Source organism: Scatophagus argus, chromosome 9, assembly GCF_020382885.2.
Source record: "Scatophagus argus isolate fScaArg1 chromosome 9, fScaArg1.pri, whole genome shotgun sequence".
NCBI classification, from domain to species: domain Eukaryota; kingdom Metazoa; phylum Chordata; class Actinopteri; family Scatophagidae; genus Scatophagus; species Scatophagus argus.
Genome location: NC_058501.1, coordinates 1928406 through 1955971, shown reverse-complemented (window position 1 = coordinate 1955971; position 27566 = coordinate 1928406). Strand labels below are relative to the sequence as shown.

Below are 27566 nucleotides of genomic sequence, written 5' to 3'. Positions count from 1 at the left end.
TGTACTGACTGGGATGTTTCCAGGACTGTTACCAACAGTCTGAATGAGTTCACCGAGGATGTGATATCCTACATCAGCTTCTGTGAGGCTGTGAAGTATAGAGAGTCAAAGAGCAGGTTTATTAAGGTGGTGAGAGAAGCTAAACAACTGTATGCGGAGAAAATTCAACGCCAATTCTCAACCACAGACTTTGTCTGGACCTCAAGCCCCCACGCCATTAACAACTTGCACCAGGCCAATGAACTGAATGAGTTCAACCATCATTTTGAATGCCCGTGATGCCATTCCTGTAATTCCATTCACCAGCTCCAGCCAAGAGGAGGGGGCCTTTCCACAACTACGCACCTCAGCAGCCCCCTCCGGCTCTACCACAGCAACAACTCTTGTCATCCTGGAGACAACTGTCAACATGCATTTCTAGAGGCAGAATCCCCGCAAAGCTGACATCCTCATCAAGGCTGGAATTCTGCACCATTATTACATCTTGCCATTCTATAGAAAATCTCCAAACAAGGAAGTGGGGGGCATTATTGTTCAGCCTTTAAGCTGACAGTGGAGGCAGTAACAGAGCTGGATCGATGTCTGTATAAAAAGGGTGAGATGGTAGGATGGGACACAAGATTGCTATCTAAAATCACACACTGTGGCAGACTGATATCTGTGGTGTTGTTTGGTGCAGTGTAAAAAAAGCAAAGCTGGCACACAAGAACTTTTTCCTGACTAAAGCTGGGTTCATCCACGAGGCCAGACCCGCTGACTCTCGTCCCTCCCCTAGACCCTAGAGATACCACATATACACATATGGTCTATGCCTTCTGCCTCAATGCTTTACTTTAACACATTGTTGTAACACATCTTGGATTAAATCCCTTCTGTATTATTAACTTGCTTAACATTTTAAATATTCTTAGACTGCATACTGTGAACTATTGCACATTCCCTGGTGAAAACACATTCACGCTCCAAACTGCAGCTTTTTCATTTTCGTTTTTTATAATTTTTTTGTTGTTGTTTGTTTGTCGTCAGATTTTATTGTCAATTTCATATTTTATATTTATGCTTCTTAAAACACATCTGTTAGAATAGTTTTTAAGCTAATTGGGTCTAAATTAGGACTCAACTCATCAGCCCACGATAATAAACTGTTTACTTGTGATCATAAGTAAATTACTGTCTATTTTAAGTAATCATCTTAATCTTAATATTCTTGAATAAGAAATATTTCTGCCCACATTGTGTTCCTGTTAATTGTGATCTGTCCTTTTATGTGACATTTTCCCCATGATGGAATACTCTTGTGTGGACCATGAAATACAAAAGCCTTTTATCCTGTGATAATGACATATTTACATTGAGATCACAGAACAGCAATGTTTATTAATCTCAGAATGCGCTTTGCTGTGTTGACAGGATGATCACAAGATGATAGTTTGATATTTTGATGTTGAGATAACGGGCTTGAAATTACTCACACAAATATAAATGTTTCTACATTGTACTTAATGGCCAGCGTCACATTGGACAGATTATACTCAACTGATTGTGCTGTGCATAAATATGTCAAACTGACACGCTGGTGCATTTAAGTGCTCGTTATGAATAGTCAAATTATAAGTGACGTGCACAAGAAAAAAATGGGAAAATTGTGATTTCTTATGCCTCTCAACATTATGTTGCTGGGAGGCTAAACTATGTCAAAAACAACTGGAGAATTGAGTATTTCACATATGTTCCAAAAATATATATTGCTTGTGTTCATACTGTGAAGAGCCAGTGAAGGTTAGCCTATTTTTGATAGTAAAGGGCGTGTTTTGTGTTGCCTTGCAATATTTTTTTGTATTTGCCCTGATTCACAGGACCAGTTGATCCAGTTAAAATATACTGCCAGCTTAGGGAAATTCTTTGCAGCCACTTCAAAAAGGAAGAGTGACGATTCATGCATTTGTTGGTCATTACTACTTTTTGGTTGAAGCTTGGCGACACCCCTGGCTTGTACGTTACACTTTAGGTCTCTTTTCTAATTTCAACACAGTGTCTTTTCCATGCTGCCCAAGAATGTAATTTGATGTAAATGAACTTTGCATGGAGTTAACTCAATTAAGAAGCATTCATATTTATTCTGCATACATGATATATCAAATATTAAAGACAACATGATTTACCCTTAGCATGCTGTCACTCTCCTGCAGTTTTTAATCAATGCTCAAGTGTTAGATTGCTGGGGAAGGTCAAGGACTCCTTTCATTAATAATGTCAGAGAGAAACCCTGCTAATGGGAGGTAATGAAAGACTTAACTGTCTTGCTCTGATATTCTCATTACGTGACACACCAATAAGTTAAGATTTTAAGTACTCTTCATCAGCTGTCACCCAAGCCTTTATTCATAAAATACTGTAGAAGCAATATGGACAACAAGACATTCAGGTTATGCAGAACACCAGTGAGCTCTCATAACAAAAAGTTGATTCCAGTCAAACAAAACAGGCTACAGGCAACAAAAACTGAGGATGTAGAAGATAAAGAAAAAAACAGAGGCACGAATGCTGATGAGACAGAAGCAGCAGATGACCTGAATACTGATGCTAAATAAACACTAAATACAGAAGATGCTAATTAATTAATGAAACACAGGTGACACTAAAAAACAGGTGAGAAAACATAGAGACATTCAGAGAAACAAACAACACATAAGAGGAAATATCTTATCTAAAATCCAAAAACTATGGCTAGCAGGAGAAACTGTTTTTAAATGCAAAACCTAAAAGAAAAAAACATATATATATGTATATACCTGTAATTAGAATCAACATTAAAGAGAAAATGTCATACATGGACATACATTTAAAACATTTTGGTTATTAAACAGCTTTAGCAAACCTGTTACAATAATAAAAAAAGAAAATAGCATTCAAATCATTTAATGTTCACTGGGTGTTGCTCAGAATAATTGCAATCAAACTAGACCTACCTGCACTGATATTTGAGACTTTTTCACTGAGATCAACTGTGTTAAAAATATAATCCCATCAGTTTAGAAATGCTAAAAAGGCCTAATTTACAATCAATATATCAACTAAATCCACAATTATTAATAATTTAATACTTAAAACAATAGGTCTTGAATTTCATACACAACAGACAAGAGAAGGCTTCTCGTGTCCAGCTGTTGACCACGGATTTTGTTGGCTCACATACTGCCAGCTGATCAGAAAAGATCAGAAAATTGTCTCCCTGGACTACAGGGTGTGCTCTGAAATATGCATTGCTGCGTTTTAGAATTAAACCGCTTTGATAACTGTATTATTCTGTTGATTTGTTTTCATTGCCCATAAGTGATATTAAAAAAATTTGGAAAATATGTCATCACAAGATCCAGGAAGCAGTACCTCTCAGTTCTTCTCATGCTTGCTGGAAAAAGTTATGCCACTCTCATGCTCTCCTACCTGATAGCAGCATCAATTATCGCTTCCTTGCCCATCCCTTCCTTCCTGTCTAATCATCCTCTTCACACTGTCCTAATATGTGATTCATATTGGTTTAGTGAGTCTCAGCACGGCAGGCACGACTCTGACTCTACCATATAGCATCATGCAGCTGGAATGGGGTGGCACACAGCCAGAACACACACATAGTCTAGATGATAATAGAATAATACAGAACGAGGTGCCCCTGCTTTAGAATCTCATCTCAGAGGTGCATTTTTAGAGACTGATTGCCTTGGCAATTGTGTGGATGATTAATACATATCCCTGATGTTGAAGTTGCTGTAGTTGCTTGGTGAGATGGGCAGCAATCACAGATGAAAAAAACTCTGACTCATACGTAACATGAACAGGGCAGCAGTCAGAATATTATGCAAAATTACACTGATTTAATCAACCTGAAATGGAAAAATTGAGCTGCAACAGAGCAGAATATTGTTTGACCATTAGCTGGGATTCCCTGTCTGCTCAGATTCAGTTTATATGATTCTGGTTCAATGAAGTTATGAGATCATTTAAAACAGCAATGAGCGATACAGCTGTATGTCACACTTACAAAGCAAATCTCCATCTTCATGTTTTGCTGCTTGTGGAAAACCAAGGTAGTTTTGATGTCCATCTCTTCAACCTTATCTTCATGTGAGATAGTAAGGTGTTTGCAGGCCACATGGGATGGATAATCCCTGCTGCATGTTATTGGTCTCCCAGTTGGAGATATCTGGATTACCTCCCAGGGGATAGGGTTAGCGGGGAACATCCAAAGCAGAGGTCCCAACCACCTCAGCTTGCTCCTTTTATTGTGAAGTAGCAGCATTTCAACAAAATCTGCTGGGAATCTGCAGTGTTTGGGAAATGAGAACCACAGGTCTGAAATCCTGACATATGAACTCAGAAAACTTATGAACAAAACCCATTGTAGTTGCTTGATGTTATTGGTTTGGTTCCCAAATGCTCATACCTATATGAAGGTTGGAACATGGACTAAGGCTCAGTCTAATCTTCATCATGAAAATCGCTGTTGGTAATGACACCTTTCTCTATCACCTGCCGCCATCTTACTTACACTCTTGTACTGTCGGGTGCGGAACCCCAGTAACCTTTTTTCAAGATTTATGTCATTTCCTGACATAAATCTTTTTTATTTTCTAATTTTAGTTAGTTCTGGAATGGATACACGTTGCTAGACAACTTCTGAGATTCTTAATACAAGATATTATTTGTCAACAAAGTCAAAGAACTATGGAGTTGGATAGTTTTCAAATCATTAAAACAAAACATTATCAAAATCATATCAACGCCAGTGTAAAATTGATACCTAGATGTAGTAACTGGGGACAGGAAGTCATTTCCCAACTGTAGAAGACAATCCACCATACCATGTCATCAGACTTTGAAATGCTGACATGTAATGTTTTTGATTAGTATATCATTAACTACACCTGTCCCAATACAACAATAATACAGTGTGTTGAAATGTTGAAATGGGACAGTTCTGTAAAACCCTAACATATGTTCACTGGTCATTGCCAGCAAGCCTCACTTTCTACAATACCTGCAGATGGTAGATAGTTATCATAAAGATCATGGTTATGGTTAATAACACGGCTAATGTTAATTGCACATCCATAATGAGACTTGAACTCTTGTTTCCCATATGAATATTGAGTGTAAAAAATGACCCCCATTCACCACCTGACCTCCACACCCTTACTTTCTGTTTGCCTACATAAAGGATGAACTACTTCCTGCTTTGACACTGGATGTAAATGTTTAAGAACATACCCTTTTGTGCTGAAATAACGCAAAGCACAAAGCCTGGCACATTCACAGCACTGTCTCTTGGAGCACGATATACTCCTCTGTTATTGAGAAATGCGGACCAGCTGCTTGCACCTTTCCTGGTCAACAGTGCCAACAAAGTCTGTTCCGCACACAGAGCCAGCACTGGATCATATTATGCACCATGTTTGTATTTTCACACATCCAAATCAGCAGCATAAGTATCACACCTCACTAGCTGTTTTTGTTTTTCCAAAATCTCACTATGGCCAATTGAAATACACAGCAGCTTCTAAACATTCTCCCACAACAACTTTAGTGTGGATATACAGTACTTATTTCCTTATATGTGTTTCAGTTTGCACATTTTAAAACATGTTCCACATCCGTAGATTCAAGCATTATTCTCTATATTTCCCTACATATGGCAAATATGACTGAACTCTGTTTTTTGCTTTATTTAGCCGTTTTTCTTTTTGGTGGGTGTGTTTTTCTTATCTCTGGGCTCATGGCTGCAGCAGTGTAGCAGAATATATGCCTCTTCACATTACATGGTAATACAGGCAGTAAAATAGCCACATAAACAAGCAAATGCATGTGTGTGCATGTGCAAAATATGACAAAATATTGTATCTGCCTCCCTATTCATTTATAAATCTCTCCCTCCCCTAAATTCTCTCTCTCTCTCTGTCTGTCTGTCTGTCTCTGTCTGTCTCTCTCTCTCGCTCTCTCTCGCTCCCTCTCCGTCTGTCACTTTCTTTCTTAGGCTCTCGCCATGGGGATGATGACAGAGTATTATCACTATATCTTCACCACACTGGTAAGTAGAGAAAGGAGCTCTGCTGCACAGTCGCTTTGTCATCAGGTCTAACTCAGAGCTACATATCCCCATGAAGATTTGTTCCATGCCCAAAAAATGAGATGACACCACTCTTCAATCTTCATTTTCTCAGCTATTAATTTAATATTTATTCCCTTGGATCATTCTTTTTTTCCCTTTAATGTGTTCTCAAGAGCCAAGGAAAATAATAGCATAGCTACATAAAGATAACATAACTTCTTTTTGCTTTTTCTGCTTCCACTTCTTTGTTCTGGTCTTCTTCCTTTTCTAAATCTTAATGATATTCTTCTAATTTCTATATTTTCTTGTTTGTGCTCCTATTCAGAATTATTAACAACAGTTAAATTTAACTTAAAAATCAACTTGATCATAAACACATGACACAAGCTTATAGGGAGGACCAAGATGTCTTTGTGCTAACAAAGCAACATAACAGAATATGACCATGTGATCTGATGTTTGGATTAACACAGTGTAGAAACAAGAAATCAGTGCTAATCTTAATGCTTCAGACTGGTTAACTTTCACATATTGCACAATTTTGAACTTTTTATTTAATATTGTCTGTACTTTATGAGTTTGTACAGTTTTGGACCTCCATTGTCATAGCAAACCCCAGGAAAGAGAGTCTTTGAAGCTTTTGATATAGAGAACATTTTTGCCTGTTAAAATCATTTTATAACCACCCAAATTAGTGGAGGCCTAAACCAGAAGCCTAAACCAGAAATTCTCTCTCTCTCTCTCTATCTCTCTCTCTCTCTCTCTCTTTCATCCTCTCTGTCCTGTCTACCTCTTCTTCCCCCCCTTCACCCAGCCGACTATCAGCAGGATGGTTCTCCCTTGTGAGCTGGGTCCTGCTCAAGGTTTCTTCCTGTTAAAAGGGAGTTTTTCCTTGCCACTGTCTGCTTGCTCGGGGGTTCAGGCTCTGGGTTTCTGTAAAGCACCTAGAGACAATTTTGATTGTAAAAGGTGCTATTTAAATAAAATTGAGTTGAATTGAAGTTGACTCGGCTGAAGGTCTCTAGTGCCGTGCTGCATGGGACAAAACAATATGGAACCTATGTTGAAGATCAGCTTAATTTTACAAATGGATCTCGAACATTTTTGGCTTCATGCAGCATGAGCGACTTTCAAAAGGTACAAAGTGTTTCAACACCAAAACACAATATTGCTGGTGTTACACCATGTTTGGTGACTTATTTTTTTTTTTACCACTGACTGAAAGGCATGAAGAGGAAATGTGGTGCAGTGGTTAGCACTGTCGCCTCATAGCAAGAGGGTTCCAGGTTCGAATCCTGGTTCCTTCGGTGCAGAGATTGCATGTTCTCCCTGTGCCTTTGTGGTACACTCGCTTTCTCCCACAGTCCCAAAAACATACACATTAGGTTAATTCATTGCTCTTCATTGCCCCAATTGTGACTGTGTGCGTGTGTGGTTGTCTGTCTTTGTGTGTCAACCCTGCGATTGACTGCCTCTTCTGTAGTCAGCTGGGATAGGGTCCAGCCCCCCTGCGACCCTGACGAATAAGTGGTATAGAGAATGGATGGACGAAAGGCATAAAAGTAAAACATCAGTAATTTTCATAGAATAAAGAAGATGAGACAGAAGAATACGTTATTATGTACTGTCAATTTTTCACCAAAATCTGAAAGGCAGGACTATGTGACTGTATAAGGGAGTTTGTCTTTGGTTCTCAAGACCCCACTGTTTTTAGAATAAAATGCAAAACGCAACATATATGTATATACACTAGTGGGCATCTAAACTGTGAACATGCTCTTAGTCCATGTTCCAGGTCAAAGATTTGTCTGAAGTCTCTGTCCCACTCTCATCCTGAAGAGGTTTCTTGCCTCGGATCAGAACAATGTCTCTTTCTCTGTATGTTCCACCTTCCCCTTGACCTTTACTTTCTTAAAGTTAAGTTTCATTGAAAATGGAATAATTCAGGTTTTCAACTGTCTGTGCTTATCATCACTCTGGATAAAAGGGATAATTTTTGGTTCAGAATGAGACATCTGTGCATTCAAATTTCTTTTCTGCAGCAATTCGGCATGGCACAATTTACGTGAGATAATTAAATAACCCTCTGGTGTTTTGAAGAAGATGAAAAGTAAAATACAAACATGAATGAGGCAGGGGAAGTGCAGTAAGAACAGACAGAGGGGTGTCTTGTCATTTTCCACTGTTGTGTTTGGCAGACAGTCCAGTGCTGACAGCCTAATTCTCCCAGCAGAGTGAACAACCCAGTCATACTGGGGCCACATATGGCAGCCATTTTGCTGCCAGATTTTTCTTTACCCTTCACTTCCTGGCTTTTTGTGAAAGATTTTGATAAGGCTCGCTGCTGTCATGTTGTATGTACTGCGTTTTGGTAGATTTCATTTTATTTTATTTTATTTATTACACAAATATATGCTCATTGCTTCTCTTGAGAGTAAGATGAAAGGATGGATATCAATCTCTGTGTGTTCCATGCAGAGCTGGAGGGAAGACTGGAAACAGTGGGAAGCAACTAGCCTGTCTCTGTCCAAAATTCCAAGTACCTACCAATACCATCAAAGCTGACTTTTGACGTTATGCATGTTGTTTTCTGTATGTTGCGCATACATAACCATTACCTAATATTAACCTATGTGATGCCGTAATCAAAATCTTATACAGCAATGCTATTGGGAAAAAGAAATTCAAAGAGACCTCAGTACAAACCTCAGTGCAAATTCCCATTTCAAACTTTCATAAACACAATCTCCAGGGTAATTTAACAGCATTACAAGTGTATGTAATGGCCGTTAGTTTTCAACTTTCAATTTCAACTCGCGTTTATTCTGTCCGTTCGTTATAGTCAATAGCTCTAAATACTGTGATACCCATGACCCTCAGTATTTGAATTTGAGATTTGTCACTTTGTGAACAAGAAACAACACTCTGCAGCAGTTCAGTTAATTTTGCATTTTGTGTTGGTGGCTTGAGCTCAACTCAAAGCATCCGTATTTGACAGCTGTGGGATGAGCCTCACCAATCAACTATCTTTCTGCAGAATTACTTTAGAAGTTAAATAGTGTAGTGAAAAACTGATCTGGAATCTGAACTTCTTAATATTTTAACACGCAAAGTGCAATGTTTAACTTAAACTTGGTGTTAGTGGAGGAGGAACATAATTTTAAGCTCAATTACTAGATGTTTTAGTCACAGTTGGATTCTCTCCGTACGTTTATATGTCTAAAGGGCTGGTGATCTTTTTGCTATCAAAGAACTACGTGTGCAGTTGTTCACCTCTTGCACCGATGACTCCATATAAGCTCCAGTCTCCAATGGCAAGACAGAGACTTCAAGAACCCTTTTCTGTACCCCACTCTGCAATCATATACAGAATAGAGTTCAGCCAAGGTCATTATCAATTAGCACAAAGATGGAACCAGAAGGGAGTTGCCAGCCTCAGTCTGTCAAAGGTTATAGGAAGCCAGATGCTGTCTATCTTCTAAGTAACTTTGAATGGCAGGGCTCTTCAAAGTCTGTTTCGCTTATCTCACATGTATTTTCCTTTCTAGGATCTGTTTGCGCTGGACGTGGAACCTTACCGATACAGTGGTGTGAACATGACGGGTTTCAGGATCCTCAACACAGAAAACAGCCAGGTGGCCTCCATTATCGAGAAGTGGTCCATGGAGCGACTTCAGGCTCCACCCAAACCTGACTCTGGTCTACTGGACGGCTTCATGACCGTGAGTCTCTTGAATGAAACGGATGAATGAGTTGTGAATAAATTAGTCCCACTGTCTTTCATCTTGTCCTCCAGTTAATCTGCAGCTACAGTCATTTAGTCTCAAACTCTTGGATTCAATGAACACATTGACAGAGATGAGTTTTCATGACCCCTGCGACCCTTACAGATAAGCGGTATAGAAAATGGATGGATGGAGTTTTCATGGCATGGCATTCATCTGCTTAGTGTCATGGAGGTGTTGCCACATTGGTCAATTAAATATACTGATGAGAGGATATACACCAGTGCCATCCATTTGCTCCAATGATCCATGTTTGTCTTCTCAGGTTACTTTCACATCTATAGTTGGATCTGTATGACTGAAAAAACATGACAGATTGTTGCATTTTAGTTATGGCCCATATTGTGTTCATGCCAGCTTGTCATAAATGAACCCTGAGCTATGAACTGACACACAACTAGTTCCTAAGTAGACACTTCATAAGCTTTACAAGCAAAGTTTGTTGAAGTTACTGAAGTCAGGTTGCACTTCTGCACTTCAGTCAGGCCTGGCCACAAAGCTGATGGCTGGAGTGCAGATATCACAAACAATGAAAGCGGTTAGAAACAGGACAAAATCAAGACGCCTGACTTTACAATCACTAACCAATAATGTCACCTGGATGCAGCCGCATCACATTCCAGCTCTTGATACTGTAAAATGATTACACTAAAGTACAGCCACATAGTCTCTATTGCTGGATAATTCATGGATGAGATGCAGACAGGTGTTTTAAAACAAAATTGTGCTAGTGAAACAACTCCTAATAATCCATAACAGAGATGCGATTCCTCAACATGGCTGCAGCTGCATCCAGTGGACATAAGGGGTAAACATGCAAGAAAAAAAAAACCCACAGAATTGGAGCATTAAAAGATGGAAGGGCTCATGTATTGTTGACTGTGTGCCCTCTGGGTTTGTAGAACTCACAGTCCTCTGAGATGGCAAAAATCTCCAGAGATGTTTCAGAAAATGTTGGCAGTGTCAGCTGGTCGGAGCCTTCTGCTGCTGCAGGCCTGTAAAGCCTGCTGAAAAAAATGTTACCAACATCACCTCACGTCACATTTCTTGACAAATGGGACAATTTACCAAAAAAGTTTGTGCATTTCCAAGTGCTCTATTCTTCTGTTTTGCTGGTATTTACAGCCATAAAGTCACTGAAGAACAAACATTGTTCTGGACATAATAGACTTGTTAGGTGGATGTGTTGTGGTTTCCCTTACTATAACTTCCCAGTCATTCCGAGGGAGTCAAATGGAATACATTGTTGCCATGAGTTGTGAGCCTCGGGTCTCTGTTACTGTGATCTGAAACTTCTCTGATCAGAGCACACTGCCTGTAATAACTGTTCCTCCACACTGCTTTCATAGCACTCTTATCTGGGAATCCTGCCAAGAAAAGTCAACCCACCAGAGACGAGGAATGGGAAGGAAAATACAGTAACGCAGGAGAGAAGGGAAATGAGATGGGGGGGGGTGTTGAATGAAAAAGAGAAGAAGAAGAAGAAGGACAGAGAGTGGGTGAAGGGAAGGCAGAAGTGAGTCCTTGTGTTTTATTCCCAGGATGACTGTTGAGATGTTAAACGTGAGGCCTGATGTATCCGCTTGGTCTGATTCCAGTTGGAAAGCACTGGCGGCTGCAGCAGCAACATGTTGACTGCTGAATGGAAACGGTGGCTTACCTCTGGGGAACAGATTCCCTTTTTTCCCCCCTAAAAGAGCCAGATCTTGCTGAGTCATGTTTCTGGATTGATATTGGAGAGTGGGTGTTACTCACTTTAAGCCCCTTTTGTTGGATTTGTGGATAAATCAATACTGTTTCCCACTTGAGACCTGAAATGGACTGTGTGTGTAATAACTGTACCTTTTCAAAACACAAAAAGCTGAGAGAGTGCCTTTATAGCTACTAGCTTCCGGCACCAGCTGCTACATCGAGTCCTATAGTCAATTTGATGTCTTACATCTATATAAAGAAGGAGAAACGAGGGACAATAAAAGATCTTTTCCATCATCGTTGTGTTTATATTCATCTCTTTTAGTCTCTCTGTAGAGAGTCATCAGGCAAGCAGGGCTGGGTGGTTATTTTTGGATCAGTGACAAGCAGAGATTTATGTGTGTGAGGAGTGTGCGGTGACCCTGCTCATCAGTGAATTAATGGCATATGAGTTTGAAGGTGGGGGATTGATTAATTAGACAAATGGCAATCAGTCAGCAGCTAATGCATATTGACATGGTGAAAGGTTCCGTAAACGTTTGATTAAGGGCTTCATCCGTGTGCTGTATTTACGGTTTTCTGTGCTTAAGTAGCGAACTGCTGATGTGCTGTAACTTATGGATTTGCAGATGGTGACAGATTGCACTGAAGGGAAAGTCCACTTTCTCTCACTACTCCTCCACTCATTTTTCCACATTTAGTAGTAGAATTTTTTGGTTTGAACAGTATGGATTATTGCACATCATTGCCAATGTTTAGGGACTTCTGGTGCTTATATCTCATATCTGGATAATGGAAACCCAGATAAGCAATATCTGTCCTTTCTATGTGGCATTCACTTTTATTCATTTATTTATTTTTACAGTCCCATTGGCAATTTGAGGCAAAAATAGAGTTGAGTTGAAAATGGATTGTTGCTTTTAAAAAACCATTCACCACGGTACAGCACATGTCAGGCTAGCATCACTGGAGCAGAGGGCTGAACCCCAGATGCAGTCTCACAAAGAGAGGCAGAGGTACAAAATAACAGTCTTTTAATGTAACAAAACTCAAAAAGGCATGTGATCACAGACTTCTGGGGACAAAAACAAGGCATGACAAAAGAAACCGCTTCCAGGCATGAGGACGAGACAATGACATTACAATATCCGACACGACAACAAACTGACGACAGTGACTGGGAAGACGAGGACTAAATAGACAACATAACAAGACACAGGTGAAACACATTAGGGAGGAGAAAGCAATCAGGAAAGCCAAAGCAAAGCTACATGAAACAGAGACACACAGGGGAAGTGACGTTTTCAAAATAAAACAGGATATGACAAAAACCTGGAACATAGTACACATGGAAACTAATACACAAGACAGGACACACATGAAATATGACATGAGGACTAGAAACCAAAGGACAAGACCCAACCAACATTCAACACGGCATGACAGCAGAGACAAATGCAGAAAAGAAGTTGGGGAGACAGAGAGGGTATGACATACGACAGAGGTTGGCAGCTAGAATCAAACCGGCTGTATGACAGTGTCCCACACAGTGCCCACTTGACTGCCAAGGCACTCTGATGTGGATGTGTTACTCAGTCATATGACAAAAATTGGTGGTATAAATGCATTAAATTGGATAGATACTGATCCAGAGAGCCCCAAGTATAGTATGTCTGAAATCTGATTCACCTCGTTAACTACTCCATATATAAGAGAAGTAGCTCATTTTAACAGAAAACATGGCAGGAATATTTACACACAGCATATTGAAATGGTGACAATTATACTGTACTTGGCCGTAAATAGTGAGTGATTTTGGACATGGTCTGTAGCCAGTCACTAAAATTTCTGCAAGAATGTGCAAATAAACTCTCTCACTCTCTGGTAATCCTTGTAGTTAACTGGTGAGATAAGCACTTTATATATCTGTGAATTCCCGTCTTTATGTGTCTAAGTCAGGTTTTACTTGCTAAGTGCTTGCACAGGTTGCACTGCAAGCTCAGTAGTAGCATCAATGGTAAGTGTGTAGCAAGCCAAAGAATGTGAAACTAACTTGATTTGTATACAACAACCCAACAGTGCCCACAAATTCCAAAATTTTGGAATTTTTAAAACATACCGCAGTTCATGGCCAATTTTTTAAAAAAATCAATAAAATGGAACCTTAGGAGTGCTCACTCTTGGGCTCAATAACACAACATACACAACATCAACAATATCAGTTTGTGTAATCTCTAAAGGAGTATGTGAAGGAGAAGAAATATGTAAGATCTTTCAAATGAGCTCAATGTCTGATGTTGTGTAATTTTTTGCTTCACTGATTGTAATTTATTAAATTAATTTAGAGTACGAATGAGCTAAGTTTATACTAATCAATGGGTCAAAATATGCTAAAAAAAATCACATACTTTCTACCACAGTACTGAAAACCACGAGATGTCACTCTGGTACAGCATAACAAAATGACAAATTAAAAACGGTGAGCTATTTATGTTTAATTATGACATCTTCATGATCATGTCTATTTTCATGTTTTTGTCTTATTAACGTCCCACCTTAATCTTATATCTATTATTTTATTTCTGAGAGAAAAAATGCTGACATGTTGCAGGGGATTTCTGGGACGAAGCAATTGTGCAATAAGAGAAAAAAAAAAAAACAAGAGCAAAATGCTTCACGTTGTTTTTGCTTGACATTAGCTTGGTGGTTGAAAGAGGGCACACAGAAGAACAATCTTATAACTCACAGGATGATAAAAGCACAACGCTCACCAGCACCGTCTCCGTTATGATAGTTATGTATGATAAAGCTCATGATAGACAGACACGGCCAGAAAAAGCTTCTCCTCCATTTTTCTTGCTTAACAGAAAATTGGTTACGAGTCTCTCAATATGCAATTTATTGCTGAAAAACAAATGAAAATGACAAGAAAAGTTCCGATATTTTCAACTCAACGCTCTTTGAAAAAAAAGCCTCTGTGGTAGAATATGTAATGTGATCCAGAAATATCAAAAATATGTCTGTGTGTGTGACAAACCAGGTAAACTAATTATGCAGCTCATTCCTTTGTGCTGCCTTCCATTAATCTGGTGGCAGAGAATCCCTGCCCTGAGTCGTGGCTTAACATGCACGACGAGGCTGACCTTACAAGCTTCATGCTCTCATTACCATAATGTCTCTCCTTGTTAATTGCTTAAGCTGCTGTCTGGTTCATTGTGTGCCCTGCAAAATTGAAACAGGTTTAAACCAAAAAAAAAAAAAAAAAACACTGAGACATGACTGTAATTTCTACATTTATCTCTTTGTCATAAATCGGAAGGTGATGTTTTTACCCTTGTTCCAACAAATCGGCTGACCCTTAAGTCATCAAGGTCATTTCTTTGTTTGTTGCAGCTCCAAAACAGAAGTTGGTATTCAGAGCCACAGCATCACTGCTGAATCATTTCTATTCCCATATTACCATAAATATGCTATACCTGTGGGTACATTTAAATGGGCCAGTGATGGAAAGCTATTTCCTTTTTGACATATATCATTTAAAATCTGATCCAAACAGAGTTATAAAAGTGACACACACACACACATCAGACATATTCCAGGATTCGTATTATCTGAGCATCACTCATACAGGCATATGGTGGACACTGGGAAAGGATAGGATGAGTCATTTGAGAAATATGTTATTAAATAGCAGGAAGCTCTCCTGAAGGCTTACCAGGCAAAAAAAAAAAAAATGTGTTAGCACTTTGTAATTATTGTGTGGCTGCCAATAAATCTGCTTACATTTCTGTTTATGTAAATTATGTATTTTATATCTATTCATTCATTTTTAGCAAGCGTTAAAGATCATTTATAACAAACTAACTTTAGCTCTGCACAAAATGCATACATGAGATATTAATTCATCGTCGTTTTGCAGCGTAAGTCCTTTTTTAGTTATGGTCTAAATGTAACTTATCTTTCAGTTCAGTGATAATATCCAGTTTGTCAGATAATTGACCTTTCGCTAAGTCGCTCCCCTTAACAAAGACAAAGACCAATCACAGCCAGCTTCAACCAGGGTCCTACAACTATGTCCCTGTGCGCCATAGATTCTCAGGCAGCCGTTTGAGATTTTCTGCATCCTCTGCCTGGTTGTGAGCATTTCAGGCTTCACACTTTGTGAATGTGTGAACCAGCTCACAGCCCGTGTTAGCCAGGTGAACCGTCTTACTGTGTGTTGCAGTGGAAGCTTGATATTTCCATGGTGTGAAATGCATAAAAACTCTGGTGCAGAACATGAAAGATTTTACAGAGACATGTTGTGTCCTGCAGTTAAACTTGTGAGATGAAAAAAAAAATTAAAAATTGCATAGTCATATATTCAGGATTTTATTGGAGTTGGAGAAGGTGGCTCTTAAAATATTTCCTGATATTATTATATAATCAGACAAATGTTTTAGTTCCAAGCAGGCTATTTGTATATTTCTCAGTATATGTTGGGTGGGGATCTTTAAGTTACTAACAGTATTTATGATAGCATATTCTTAGAAACACATAATAAAACACGGCTACCAACACAAACAGATTCATTTCATTTATTTATTATTTATTTAATTTATTTTTACGATGGAGGAAACGAGAGCACCCAGAGGACACCCACCTTGAGGCAAGAACGCTAACCGCTGAGCCACCTTGCTGCCTGAGTCAGACGAGGTCACATTTATTCATATGGGGGATTTTGCAGCAGTATGTGAACCATAGGTGCTGATGCATCTCTCCCAGGTTTGCATGCTCCTTTGCATTTACGGCCAAACATGTCTTCTAGAAACCCAGGCTGTCAGAGAATGGAGAGGTCAGAGCACGATTCAGAGATGAAGATGGAAGCTGCAGTGATCTGTTGGAACATGGAGGGAAAAACCTTTGCATATTAACACCAAAACTCTGTACTGTATTGACACCAGCATTGTCTTATCCTGGGACACTTGTAGCTGATGTAGCTGGCTCGTGAATCTAATCGTTTATGGCAGGGGCCCCCAACCCCCGGGCCGCAGCCCTGTATCGGTCCGTGGGTCATTTGGTACCGGGTCACACAGAAAGACTAAGTAACTTACATTATTTCCGTTTTATTCATTATCTGAGTCTGAATGATGTTTTATTCTGAAAAATGACTGGATTTCCACCGTTATATCCGTCTATGACTCACTCTTGACGCATGTCAAAGCGCTTGACTCGGTCACGTGATACGTTACCGCTAAAAATAAACAAGCTAGAAAAATGAGTAAAAAAAAACAAACTTCTGGAAAGGGGAAAGGCTCTGGATGGGACCGTCTCGTTACAAAGAAACAGGCTCAGGGCTCCCACTGATTCAGCGTCATGGTGAGTTGTATTTTTCATTTATTTTGAAGGCATGTTTAAATGTTACCATAGCGACCAGAGCGTTGAGGGCAGAGAGGATGTTACTAATGTTATGTTGTTTGCATGATGTTATAAAGACGCTGCTAATAAAGTTGCAAGTACACATTGGATTCACGTTTGTTGTTATATTTAAAAAATATTCCAGTTTTCATACCGGTCTTTATTCTTGTTGTATTTATCCACCACATCGTAAAGGCCGGTCCGTGAAAATACGGTGTGATATTCAACCAGTCCGTGGCGCAAAAAAGGTTGGGGACCGCTGTTTTATGGGGAACTTGTGGGTGGAAAATAATTTGTTTCCATTTAGCTGTTCATAGAACATTGTGCCCAATGTTCCTACAACACAGAGAGGGAGAGAGAAGGAAACAGAGTATGGGGCGTCATGTTTAAATGAAAGTCATCGCTCCAGAGATCAACAGATGAATGGAAGAGCAGAAGCACAAGCCAGATGTCTTCCAGGAAGTAGTGGTAAGGTTTCCTTTTGATGTGTAGCCACATCAGAAGTCTATGATCTGCGCTTGTGGGACATTAAAGTTGGTTTCCACAAGGACATGCCGAGTTTTGATATCTCGATGGAGGACTCTCTCAGAGTGCGTTTTAATGGTTGCTTCGTGAACGGCTCATGAAACAAAGAGATGAGTTGTAGCGGAGCAAAGAAGGGATTACTGGGTGGCTTTGCAATTATGCTTCAGTGTTGCAACATTTCAACCAAAAATGATTCCCAAAATTCATTTCAGTGCATTTGAGAGAACTGGACTGAGCCGAGAACAGTGTCATTTAAACCGGTGAGACCAAACTCGATCCGAAGCCACAGCTGCGTGTAAAGTCAATGCAAAGATGAACACAAATTTGCACCCGCGAGGAGCCTGAACAAAGAAATACATTCTCATCATGAGAGTCTCTTGTCATAACAACATATATTAACAGTGTTTTGTTTCCATTTGAAACTAATATTTACAAACTGATGCTAACTGATACATTGCTATGTTTTATACAATAAGCAGTCATTACATGCAGGAAGTTCACCTGCCGGTGTTTTCATTGCTTCTTGTTTAATAGAATTTTCTTTTGTTCTGGCAGTCATCATGACAATATAAACTGTTATAGAGCATTTTATCTCTCCACTACCATTGATTGGATGTGTGTTTGTCTGTAAGTGTGTGTGTGTGTGTGTGTGTGTGTGTGTGTGTGTGTGTGTGTGTGAGACTTGGCAGAAAAAGAGATGAGTGAACTGGTGGAGGGATTGATAGACGGGTTTTTCGTCTCTATCCTGCCTGTTCCTGTTCCAACCTGTCAGTCATGCTATCTTGCTTAAGACCTCCCGGAGTGGCAGAACACGCTGGGGAACATGGCCTGGACCGGTTTAAGGGCAGAACGGTTTGCAGGTGCTGACCTCAGAGCTGTCAAAGCACACAGCAGAATGCACAGGCAGGTTCACAGGGCAGGCTGCCTGTGCATGGCTGTTTGATACTCAGATCATGCTCTCCTCTATGGTCTTGCCATTTTCCAAGGCGAGACTTTTCAAATCCAAGATGCACAGCTTTTATGTTGCATTGTGAGATATGCCCTGATGAGGCTGATGCTGTGGCTTTGAAATGCTTTCCAAGTCTTTTTTCTTGAGTTCAAGCCATTTGAAGAAGTTGTCATTAGGGGGGGGAGACTAATATTTGGTTATTCCACATTTTGGCTGCTACCCCACACTCTGCTCTGGGATGGTGCTGTTGGACCGTGCCCTTCTCCGCCTCTTAGATGGGGCTTCTCTCAGCTTAGTTTATTCCATCTGCTTCTCTGTGTGCATCAAGCCATCTCTCTGTCTCTCCCTCTCTGGCTCACAGACTTGGACCTGGCTTTAGTATTGCCCAAATGCCGGAGAAGGAATTTGGCTGGAAAATGTTGCTGGGACATTCCGGCAGCTGGCGTTACATGTGCAGAGACCGGCAGTGCTTGGCAGTGCTGGTGGGGACAAAGAGTATTGACTCTGGTACCACAGAGTTCACCCAGAGAGCCACTTAATGTCTATTGGGGTTTCTATGGGGACAGAGGACTGTGGGATGCAAATCATTCTCTACAACACTGACTTTCTGCCATCATCTTCGTCATCTGAAGATGAGAAAACTAATAGTAATTTTGCTCCACATTTTTAAATCTATTTTAAAAAAAACAAAACAAAAAAACAACCAAGCAAAGGAACAAAATGATCAAATTGTACCTGTCAAACCAGCAAAGTTTGAGAAATAGTACCATAGACTGTGTGCTCGTAGAGGAACTGATGTTTATTTCCATTTAAGATTTCTTGTCAATAGATCAGAACAGAGAGGACTGGGGAGAATGGTTAGTGAGCAACACGTCCCATACCTACATGACTGAATAGGCTGATTGTTAATGACTTTCCAAAATTGTTCTATAGGTATGTGACATTTTTGTACACTCATGAAGAATTCATTATGCTTTGCTATCTGGATTTAAGACCCAAGCAAAACACAAGCACAGTTTTTAGACAAGAAAATGTCACTGTTGGCCAACAATTAATGAATACACATTCACCAACTTTGGCTACAGGCTACCTCAAAGTCTGTGATTTAGTTAAATAGCAGTTTAAAGCACGGCCATCACCACAGTTATCTGCCAACCTTAACGCTTATTCGAGTGATGTGATGTGTATTTCTGCAGTTAGTATGGCAGCATGATAGGGTTTCAGGAGTGGGCGGCAGATGAGAGCACACTGAAACAGGACTTCAGCTCAGGCCTCTGTAGCCATGTTGTCAGTGTGAGAAAAGATAAGAGGTAAAATTTTAATTCTGAGCTTCAGAGCACCGGATACAATATTATTGTAGGGTCACTGAATTAATTTGACTGTGGAAACAAGGATGAGGAGGGGAAATTGCCTCTTCCATAAGTTCACGAGCCAATGAGAAGCAGCTGCAGTATTTTTTTTCCCCTGTGTTTGCGTTGAAAAACATTGGGGAATTGAGTCCAATTCTCCGAGAGGAAAACTGCTTGACTTTCAGCTGACTTTGACAGGTTTGGAACAGCAGCATCTGAACCACAACATGCCTTATGGTAACAGTCATGACATGCAGAGTCGATGTCTTATTTAGAAGTGGGAAGCGCGTGAGCCTTTATTGACAAATACGGCTGGTTAGGAACTCAGACATTCATGACTCGCTACCTTTCTGCTGCATCACAGATATAAAGTAATAAAACATTGATGAGCACCTCTGGACTGCCTATTGCCTTTGGCTTTATAAACAAGCCTCAATGGACTTTGAGCATTTAATTCATTAAAATCTATTTCACAGCAATGAATTTACAATTAGTATTTATATATTATTTATACAAGTGATTTGGAACAGTAACATTTATATTATGTACAGCAGCTAAATTTTCACTCTTCACACCATTCATTTTCAGAAGAGAAAAAAAAAATCACATTACCATCAACTATTTCCAAAACATAACTGAAATGACCATGTTTGAGAGTTAGTTTTGTGTTTCTCTTGTGTTGTGTGAGTAAAAACTGAGTGTGCTGTTGCCCATACATTCCAGGAGCAGCACCCACAGCTGCTTTAATGACTCCCACCTGTCTGGCTGTCACGTTCCCACCTAGATGGGCATCCTCTTGGATGGGTCACTACAAAATATGCCCTTACTCTGGATTTGTAAACAGACAAGCCAGCACTGACTCACAATCACACTCAACATGTGAATTATTTTGATACTGGATTGTTTTGTAAAGTAGTTTTCAATAAATTCTTAAATCTTTACAATGTGAGCCTAAATTAACATTTGAATTGTCCTGTGTTGTCCAAAACCCCAAAATATTCTTATTACAAATCTATAAAACTCTCCAGACATTCAGAATTAACTGTTCCCCAGTTTAATTTTGCCAGTTACCTTACAGCTACAGGGTATTGGAATTTAAAGTACAATCTCATTCATAAAGCTGGCTGTTAATTTGTAATTTGCTCGTGTCAGTGAAGCTGAACTGATTAGAACATGTTAATGTTGTGTTTAAAAAGGCATTTTCAAGCTTGTCTCCTCAGAAAAAAAAAAAAAAAAATTGGTCAGTCGGAAGCTTTTAATTGTCTTCTATCCACATGTTGTGTTAAGTGCCTTGTTTGATACTGTTGTAAGCTGAGGTAAGAGCATGGGGATGGGGTTAAACATTGTATTCAAAAGGCTGTAAAGGGTTTAAGAGCTGTGTAGAGTGAGTTAAAGATGCTTAGATGGTTCCCTTCCAGTGTAGACAATATGAGGCTAGAAATGCTAGACAGTGAGTTAGTCTCTATCTCTATAATGTCTATAAATGCTTATATAGCTAATAGTTCCATGAATCAGCTCATCCGGCTAAATATTTTAACACTAATGTTCGATGTATATTGTCCCTCTCTTTGCTTTCAATAGCAGATCAGGTATCCTGGGAAAAATGCGACCTTCTCGCCAGTGGTCATCTTTTCACTTCCCTTGTAGAGCGGTTATGGGAGTGACATACCATAGTCTGTAATGAGCTGCTTTCAGCTTGGTCATTGCCATGAGCCATTAGATCTGTTACCCATGGTTCAATGTTCCTGACAGCATGCAGCAAGCTACACGCAGTGGATCAGAGGTTACAGCAGTGGAGAGGGTGGAGGAGTGGTGGTGTTGGTGGTGCATCATGATTGTTAGGGAGAGAAATAAATTTGAGAAATATGTTCACTTCACATATTGACTAAATGGTTTTGTGCCAGATAGACCAAACCAGCCTTCAGTCTGCTGGTCCGCAACCTCTTGGGAGCTTTGGAAACTGATCGATAGCTGCTGTACTCTGCAGCACCATGTTTACACTTGCTTTAGGTCGCTGTTGGCAGCATATCAACTGCCTCTATACACTACAATATATTGTTTCACTATGATTCTATCAGGCAGCCATATTAAAGCCTACAGCCAATTCTAAACTCCTGTCATCGCAATGCAGTGCAGTGCGTACGTCCTGATCCTGCCTAGGCTGAGAAAGTTTGCAGACATACAAAGTAGTGCTCAGAGGGTCCTCAGAGCAGATCCCTTTCCCTGCTCATTATCTGCTTGCTGGGAAAAACTCATCAGATTCACTTGAGTGTTAAGACTATTAGTCCTCCTGACTGTGTGTCTTAGTCACGGGACAGTGGATTCTGCTACTAAAGCAATATGGCAAAGCTCCACTCATTGTCATGTCTGCAGTCCATTCAAGGCCTGGGCATTAGTATGCCTGGCAGAGCAGGAGTCTTTTTAATTAGCAAAGCTCCACTTAAAGACTTAAAACTCATTTGTGTTATTTTGAGCAAGATCAAATACAGCATATTGCACGGCAGTCTGTAGTGTGCTTTCACAGCAGACAGACAGGTCTGATATTTGTGTAATGGCACAAATCATCATCAAATAGAATGTGGCAGAGATACCCAGCACACAGTTTATTGGAGGACTGCAGCTGGATATATTATGAATTCACTTCTCCATTACTGTGTATAATTTCAATATTGATGATTCTTTGAAAATTGTTCCCCATGATTAGGATACTGAGAAGAACTGAAAGAATGGAAGGATGTTTGATATTTTGACATTGTGATATAGAACTCAGTCTGAGTTCAGGCAATGTACAGGGCAACCCAAATGAAGATTAAAGTAATGTTAACTATACTTTTCATTCAACTTTAATAAAAAAAAAAAATAAATAAATAAAAAAAAACTTCTGAAACGTCTGAAACACAGCAGTGCCAGTCATTTCTATGAAAATGAGGAATTACTACTAAAAGAGACAGAGAAAAATAACATATAACAAAGTGGTTTCATGTGTACTGTGACAAAAATAAAGATAAAACAGTGGGCCAATTCTAATACCTAATTATGACAATAAAATCACTGGTAGCATGACATAGAATTACGTATCTTATGTAAGCTCACAATATTGTCACATTGGTCTGTCACAGAATGTCACAGATAAGTTTCTCTATCAGGTTTTACTTATTCTGTTGTTCTCGCTAGCAAGAATTTCTCAAAATACTTGAAGGTCATACATGTTCTCCTTTTTGAAAATGATATTATTTTAAATGCTTTGAGAGAAAAAAAAAGAAAAGCTGTTTTAATTAGTTTTAATTAGTTACTTGGTGTTATAAAAAGGGGTGTGAAACAGCATGATTAACAGCTGAGCAGTGCCTGCAGACTCTGGCTCCAAATGATGTCACCAGTACAAGATGACATAGCTCGTATCCAGCTTGACTTTTGTACAGTGGGAGGAGCTACAGAAGCATTGTCCTTCTTTATATAAGTCACTTGTGTAGTCAGATGATGCAAATTCATGTATTTTAAAAGTGTGTCATGCAGATCTAAAGCGAGGGGGATGTGATTTTCTCAGCTGGATTATTTCAAAATTTAACTTATCAACACCAACTTTAAATAAATATGCATACAAAGGAGTACACTCAAATATACACACACTCATATGTATCAGTCTATATGAACATACCACTGTATGATTACGTGTATATATACTGCTGATGATGTTTCTACTGTATGTCTCTACAGAACTTTGCAACCAACAAAGTTTGCAACTTTTCCATTATTCTTAGTTTCCTTGTCACTGTCTCAGCTCTTAACAACAGTATTACTTAATACAAGGTCCACCGTGACCCAGGCTATTAGAAACTGAACTGAGGTTTGGCTGAAACTGGAGTAAAAGTCATAAATTCTCCCTTTGGTATTAATAAGATGACCTTTGAATCATCTCTGCCTTGTGCCTTATCAGGCTCTTTAGAGTCACTCTGCGCAGCTTCGACAACAGTAATTAGGTTGTACTGCCAAAGCAATAGTCTAGTTTTGTTTCCTGGCTGAGGACATGAGGTGTACAGCACTGATTGTGGAAATACAGCAGTCAGTGAAGTGATCAGAAGCCAAGCTAAAGTTCAGATTTTTTTTTATCCTGATGCAGTTAATAACATAGCCATCAGTGAGTCATCAATACCCACAAAGGCCACACTCGTTATTACCCAAGCTGTGGTGCATTGTCAGGGACAGATCAAACAGTGTGGATGACTCAGACTCCAGCCTGAAGATGTTTAGGCATACAAAGGGAGCTCAAACCAAGGCCCAAAGGCTGCTGCTTTCTTATGTTTAAATCAAAAAGATTTCAAGCAATCAAGGTTTTCTGCCGGCATGTTCCCTTTTTAAACTATTCAGAGACACTCTTATCAAAAGGTTCCCTCACAGGTTTACTGAAGCTGCTTAAGCAGATAAATAGCTGCTTCCTCATTCTGTGGCCTTAGGGATTGCAGCTGGACCTTCTATCTGCTGTATACACAATAAACAAGGTCACAGTGAGGTTTTAACATGGGATGGAGCTGTTATTATGGTCTGTCATTACCACTTCTAATTCTCACTTTTTAGACAGCCAGCTTCATGGCCTGTTGAGTAATACTTCACTTGAATTATGTGTGGAGCTCTCCAGAGATACAGCCACCACTGTGGTGGTAAAGTCAGATTGAACACAGGTTTACAGACAGTGAAAGCATGTATAATTGGATTTGTCGTATTTGAAAGTGGATATTTTCCAGTCTTAAATTCTTAATCTGAAATTTGTTATATCAATGAAAAGGTCCATCTAACACCGGCCCTAGACACTGTTAGTTTTACGAATTTAATTTCATTTGCATATATTAATCTATCAATGTGCAATCTATGATGTCTTGCATTATAATCAGATGGAATGCATAATTTAATGAAAATCTGAAACATATGAAATTGAACAAGTGGGAATCTCATAAGATTAGGGATCAGTATTGCAGGCTGTTTTGGTGGTAGAGGTGAGATTTCTATCTGCATACGGGTAAAAAAAATCCTGAGGCACAAATAGTATATTTACTGCATTACATGTATCCTGCTGCTGTAGTTATCAAAATTTTCCATAAAGAAAGTTATAAATTATGACACATTTTCTCCTGAAACTACTCAATTGTATATAAATTAATTAACTTCAACCAACTAGTACAGTAAAATGCTGTATCCATGATAAGTGATCAGTATTCACCACACGTAGGCATTACTATCAATCATCAAGATGTCCCTCTCCTCGCCACCATCTTGCAGCTACTCCCAAACAAGATACGATATTTAGTCTGTCCAAAATGTTCTGGGTGTACTACTACTAATGTTAGACTTATCCAGAAAACCTCTAAAGAAAGTACTGAAGGACAGACACAGTCTCATAGGTAACTCTCCTCTTAAATTTGAGTTCTGGTCTAGGGAATTGACCTGACCTTTAACAGTTTGGAGGTGGAAACCAAGCGGCCTTGGCCATATAATGATTGGACATTTTCAATGTGGTCACATCCTTATTAAACCTTGATTGACGCCTTTTGTTAACTGAACAACAAACAGAGGCATGCTTGCGAAATGAAATAAGTTGCTAATTTTATAATGCAGCTTACGACATAAATCTAGCACCAAACAGAGCTCCCTCTTAATGTCTGAGCCAACCGTAAAACAGAAACTCATTTTGAATGTTTGTGTTCACAATGTTATTCTTTCAAGCACAGGTGAAGGTTTTAACGTAGATTTACTTGTAAAGAGAAAGCTTTGCCTTGCAGCTCTGCTACTTCTTTATCACAACAGTAAAGTACTATGCCCGCATTACTGCTATGACTACTGGACTATTGATGTATCTGTCCACCTGTTGATGTTAGCAAGACCATGTAATACTTGAACTCCTTCAGTATGGGCAGCAGTTTACTTCCAGTTTGGAAGGAGCAGTCCACCATTTTCCAGCAGAGACCCATGGTTCACCCATGTTTGTACTTTGAGATCTTGTCCATGAAAATCCCGAAAAGAATTTGTTACAACTTTGGCAAAGCCCAACACCCACTGAAAACATATTTGAAATTATGCTGAAAATACTGACTCAGCTCTGACTTTCACGGTCCCGGCATCCCAACTAGCCTAGACGTTGTTGGTTTTGGTGCTTTCTGGAGATTGTTGACAACAATAAGAAGCAAATTAGAGCAACACCAGCCTTGCCATTTAATACTGCTGCTATAATACACAGTTTGAAAGTTACTGGATTAATATGGCTTCATCAGGCCAAGAAAGTCAAATGTTCAACTGGATATAGTCTCTTTAGAATTACCTAGTTGTTCTCATTTTATACTTTTTAAATTTCAGACTGAGTTGGAAAATTTAGTAGCTTTCATTAAAGGCTACAAAGACTGAGCGCATTGGCAACTCCCTACATATTTTTTCCTACATTGATCTGTGAACAACTGGGGATCAATTTAGCAGATTAAGTATCTGTTATTCACTCTGCCTTTGAGTGCACCAACAGGAATTTACAGTTGAGTCCTCAGTAGTGAAGAGAAAGGGCATTCTTTAAGTGACTCATGATTCTTTCAGATCACTACATTTACCTTTCTTATGTGAAGGACAACAAAGGTATCTAAAATGAATACCTATTTGTTTTTCTTATTTGTGAGTGTTGGTTTAGATTGTACTGGTGACTAGGTGATATTATAACAAAAGAGTAATCATACAGATGATGTATCACAAAGGTCTACTAAACACATGGTCAACCAACATTTGATAGAGATTTCTAAAGCCAAGCGTTATAAAACTACATTTAAGTTAGAGGCTTGGCTTGTCATTGACCAGCTGATGTTTTTTTGGGGTTTTTTTTTATGTTCTTGTCTTCCTTCTGACAGCAGCAAATTCCAGATTAGATTAGATCATATTAGATTAGTGACAGTGAGAGATAACTTAATAGGCAAGATTTATAAAATTATAAAGACAGACTTTTTTCGGGATGCAGACAGAATAGATTAATATGTCAATATGCCACATGCAAATAACTTAAAATTTAAAGAATTTATTTAAGATCGCCTGTTGAAAATTAATGTAATGGGAGATAGCAATGGTAATATTCTAGAAAGGTAATAATCATGAATCACTGTTGCACAATTAAAATTAAACAAACATAGTCAAACAAACTTGAGTCAAACACAACAGAGAGAGCTGAAGTTGTTCCATAGAGGGATATGTCTATAGTCATAGAATCTTGGGTTATGATGATAACTGAATCTTGTCTTGGCTTATGTATGCACTTTGACATGGTGTGTGCTATCATTTATAGCTACAGTGAAGATTTCAACTTTAAAAAGGGTGTAAATAATGTCTTTACAAATCAGTTCAGCACTCCAGAAATGTTTTGTGGACAAAGAAGATTCAGCTGACTTTCCATCAAGATGTGGGTGAGTAGGTAATGGCTGAATGTCCGTTCTTTAGTGAACGGTTCCTGTAATCCTCATTTGGTGTTCTAGTGAGTATTTGAAACAGCAGTAAGGCGTGTGTAAATGAGTCAAACGAAATATTAGTAATGAAGCAGCATGTTGTACAGTGCAACAATGTAACTCATTAATGTGTTTAATATTTCTTAGACAGTGGAACTCTGTGGCACGGAAGAGAAAGATGTAGTATAAAAACCTTCCCTTCACTTCTTTAGTTTTGCCTTCCTTATGTTGGCCATTTCCAACATGAAATTGGCTCTGCTGTCACTTGCACATCTCAAGTCCTGGGAAATTAAATCACCAGCTGAA

The 27566-nt window shown here is 39.2% G+C and overlaps 1 protein-coding gene across 3 annotated transcripts in view; it reads left to right on the top strand.

Moving 5' to 3' along the window:
• grik2 (glutamate receptor, ionotropic, kainate 2) overlaps positions 1-27566 on the top strand; it is a 229747-nt gene that overhangs the window by 91451 nt on the left and 110730 nt on the right. For all 3 annotated transcript variants that reach the window (XM_046398440.1, XM_046398442.1, XM_046398441.1), the window contains 2 exons: positions 6029-6082; positions 9652-9825. In XM_046398440.1, the coding sequence (XP_046254396.1) occupies positions 6029-6082; positions 9652-9825 (228 nt within the window). The remainder of the gene's footprint in view (positions 1-6028; positions 6083-9651; positions 9826-27566) is intronic.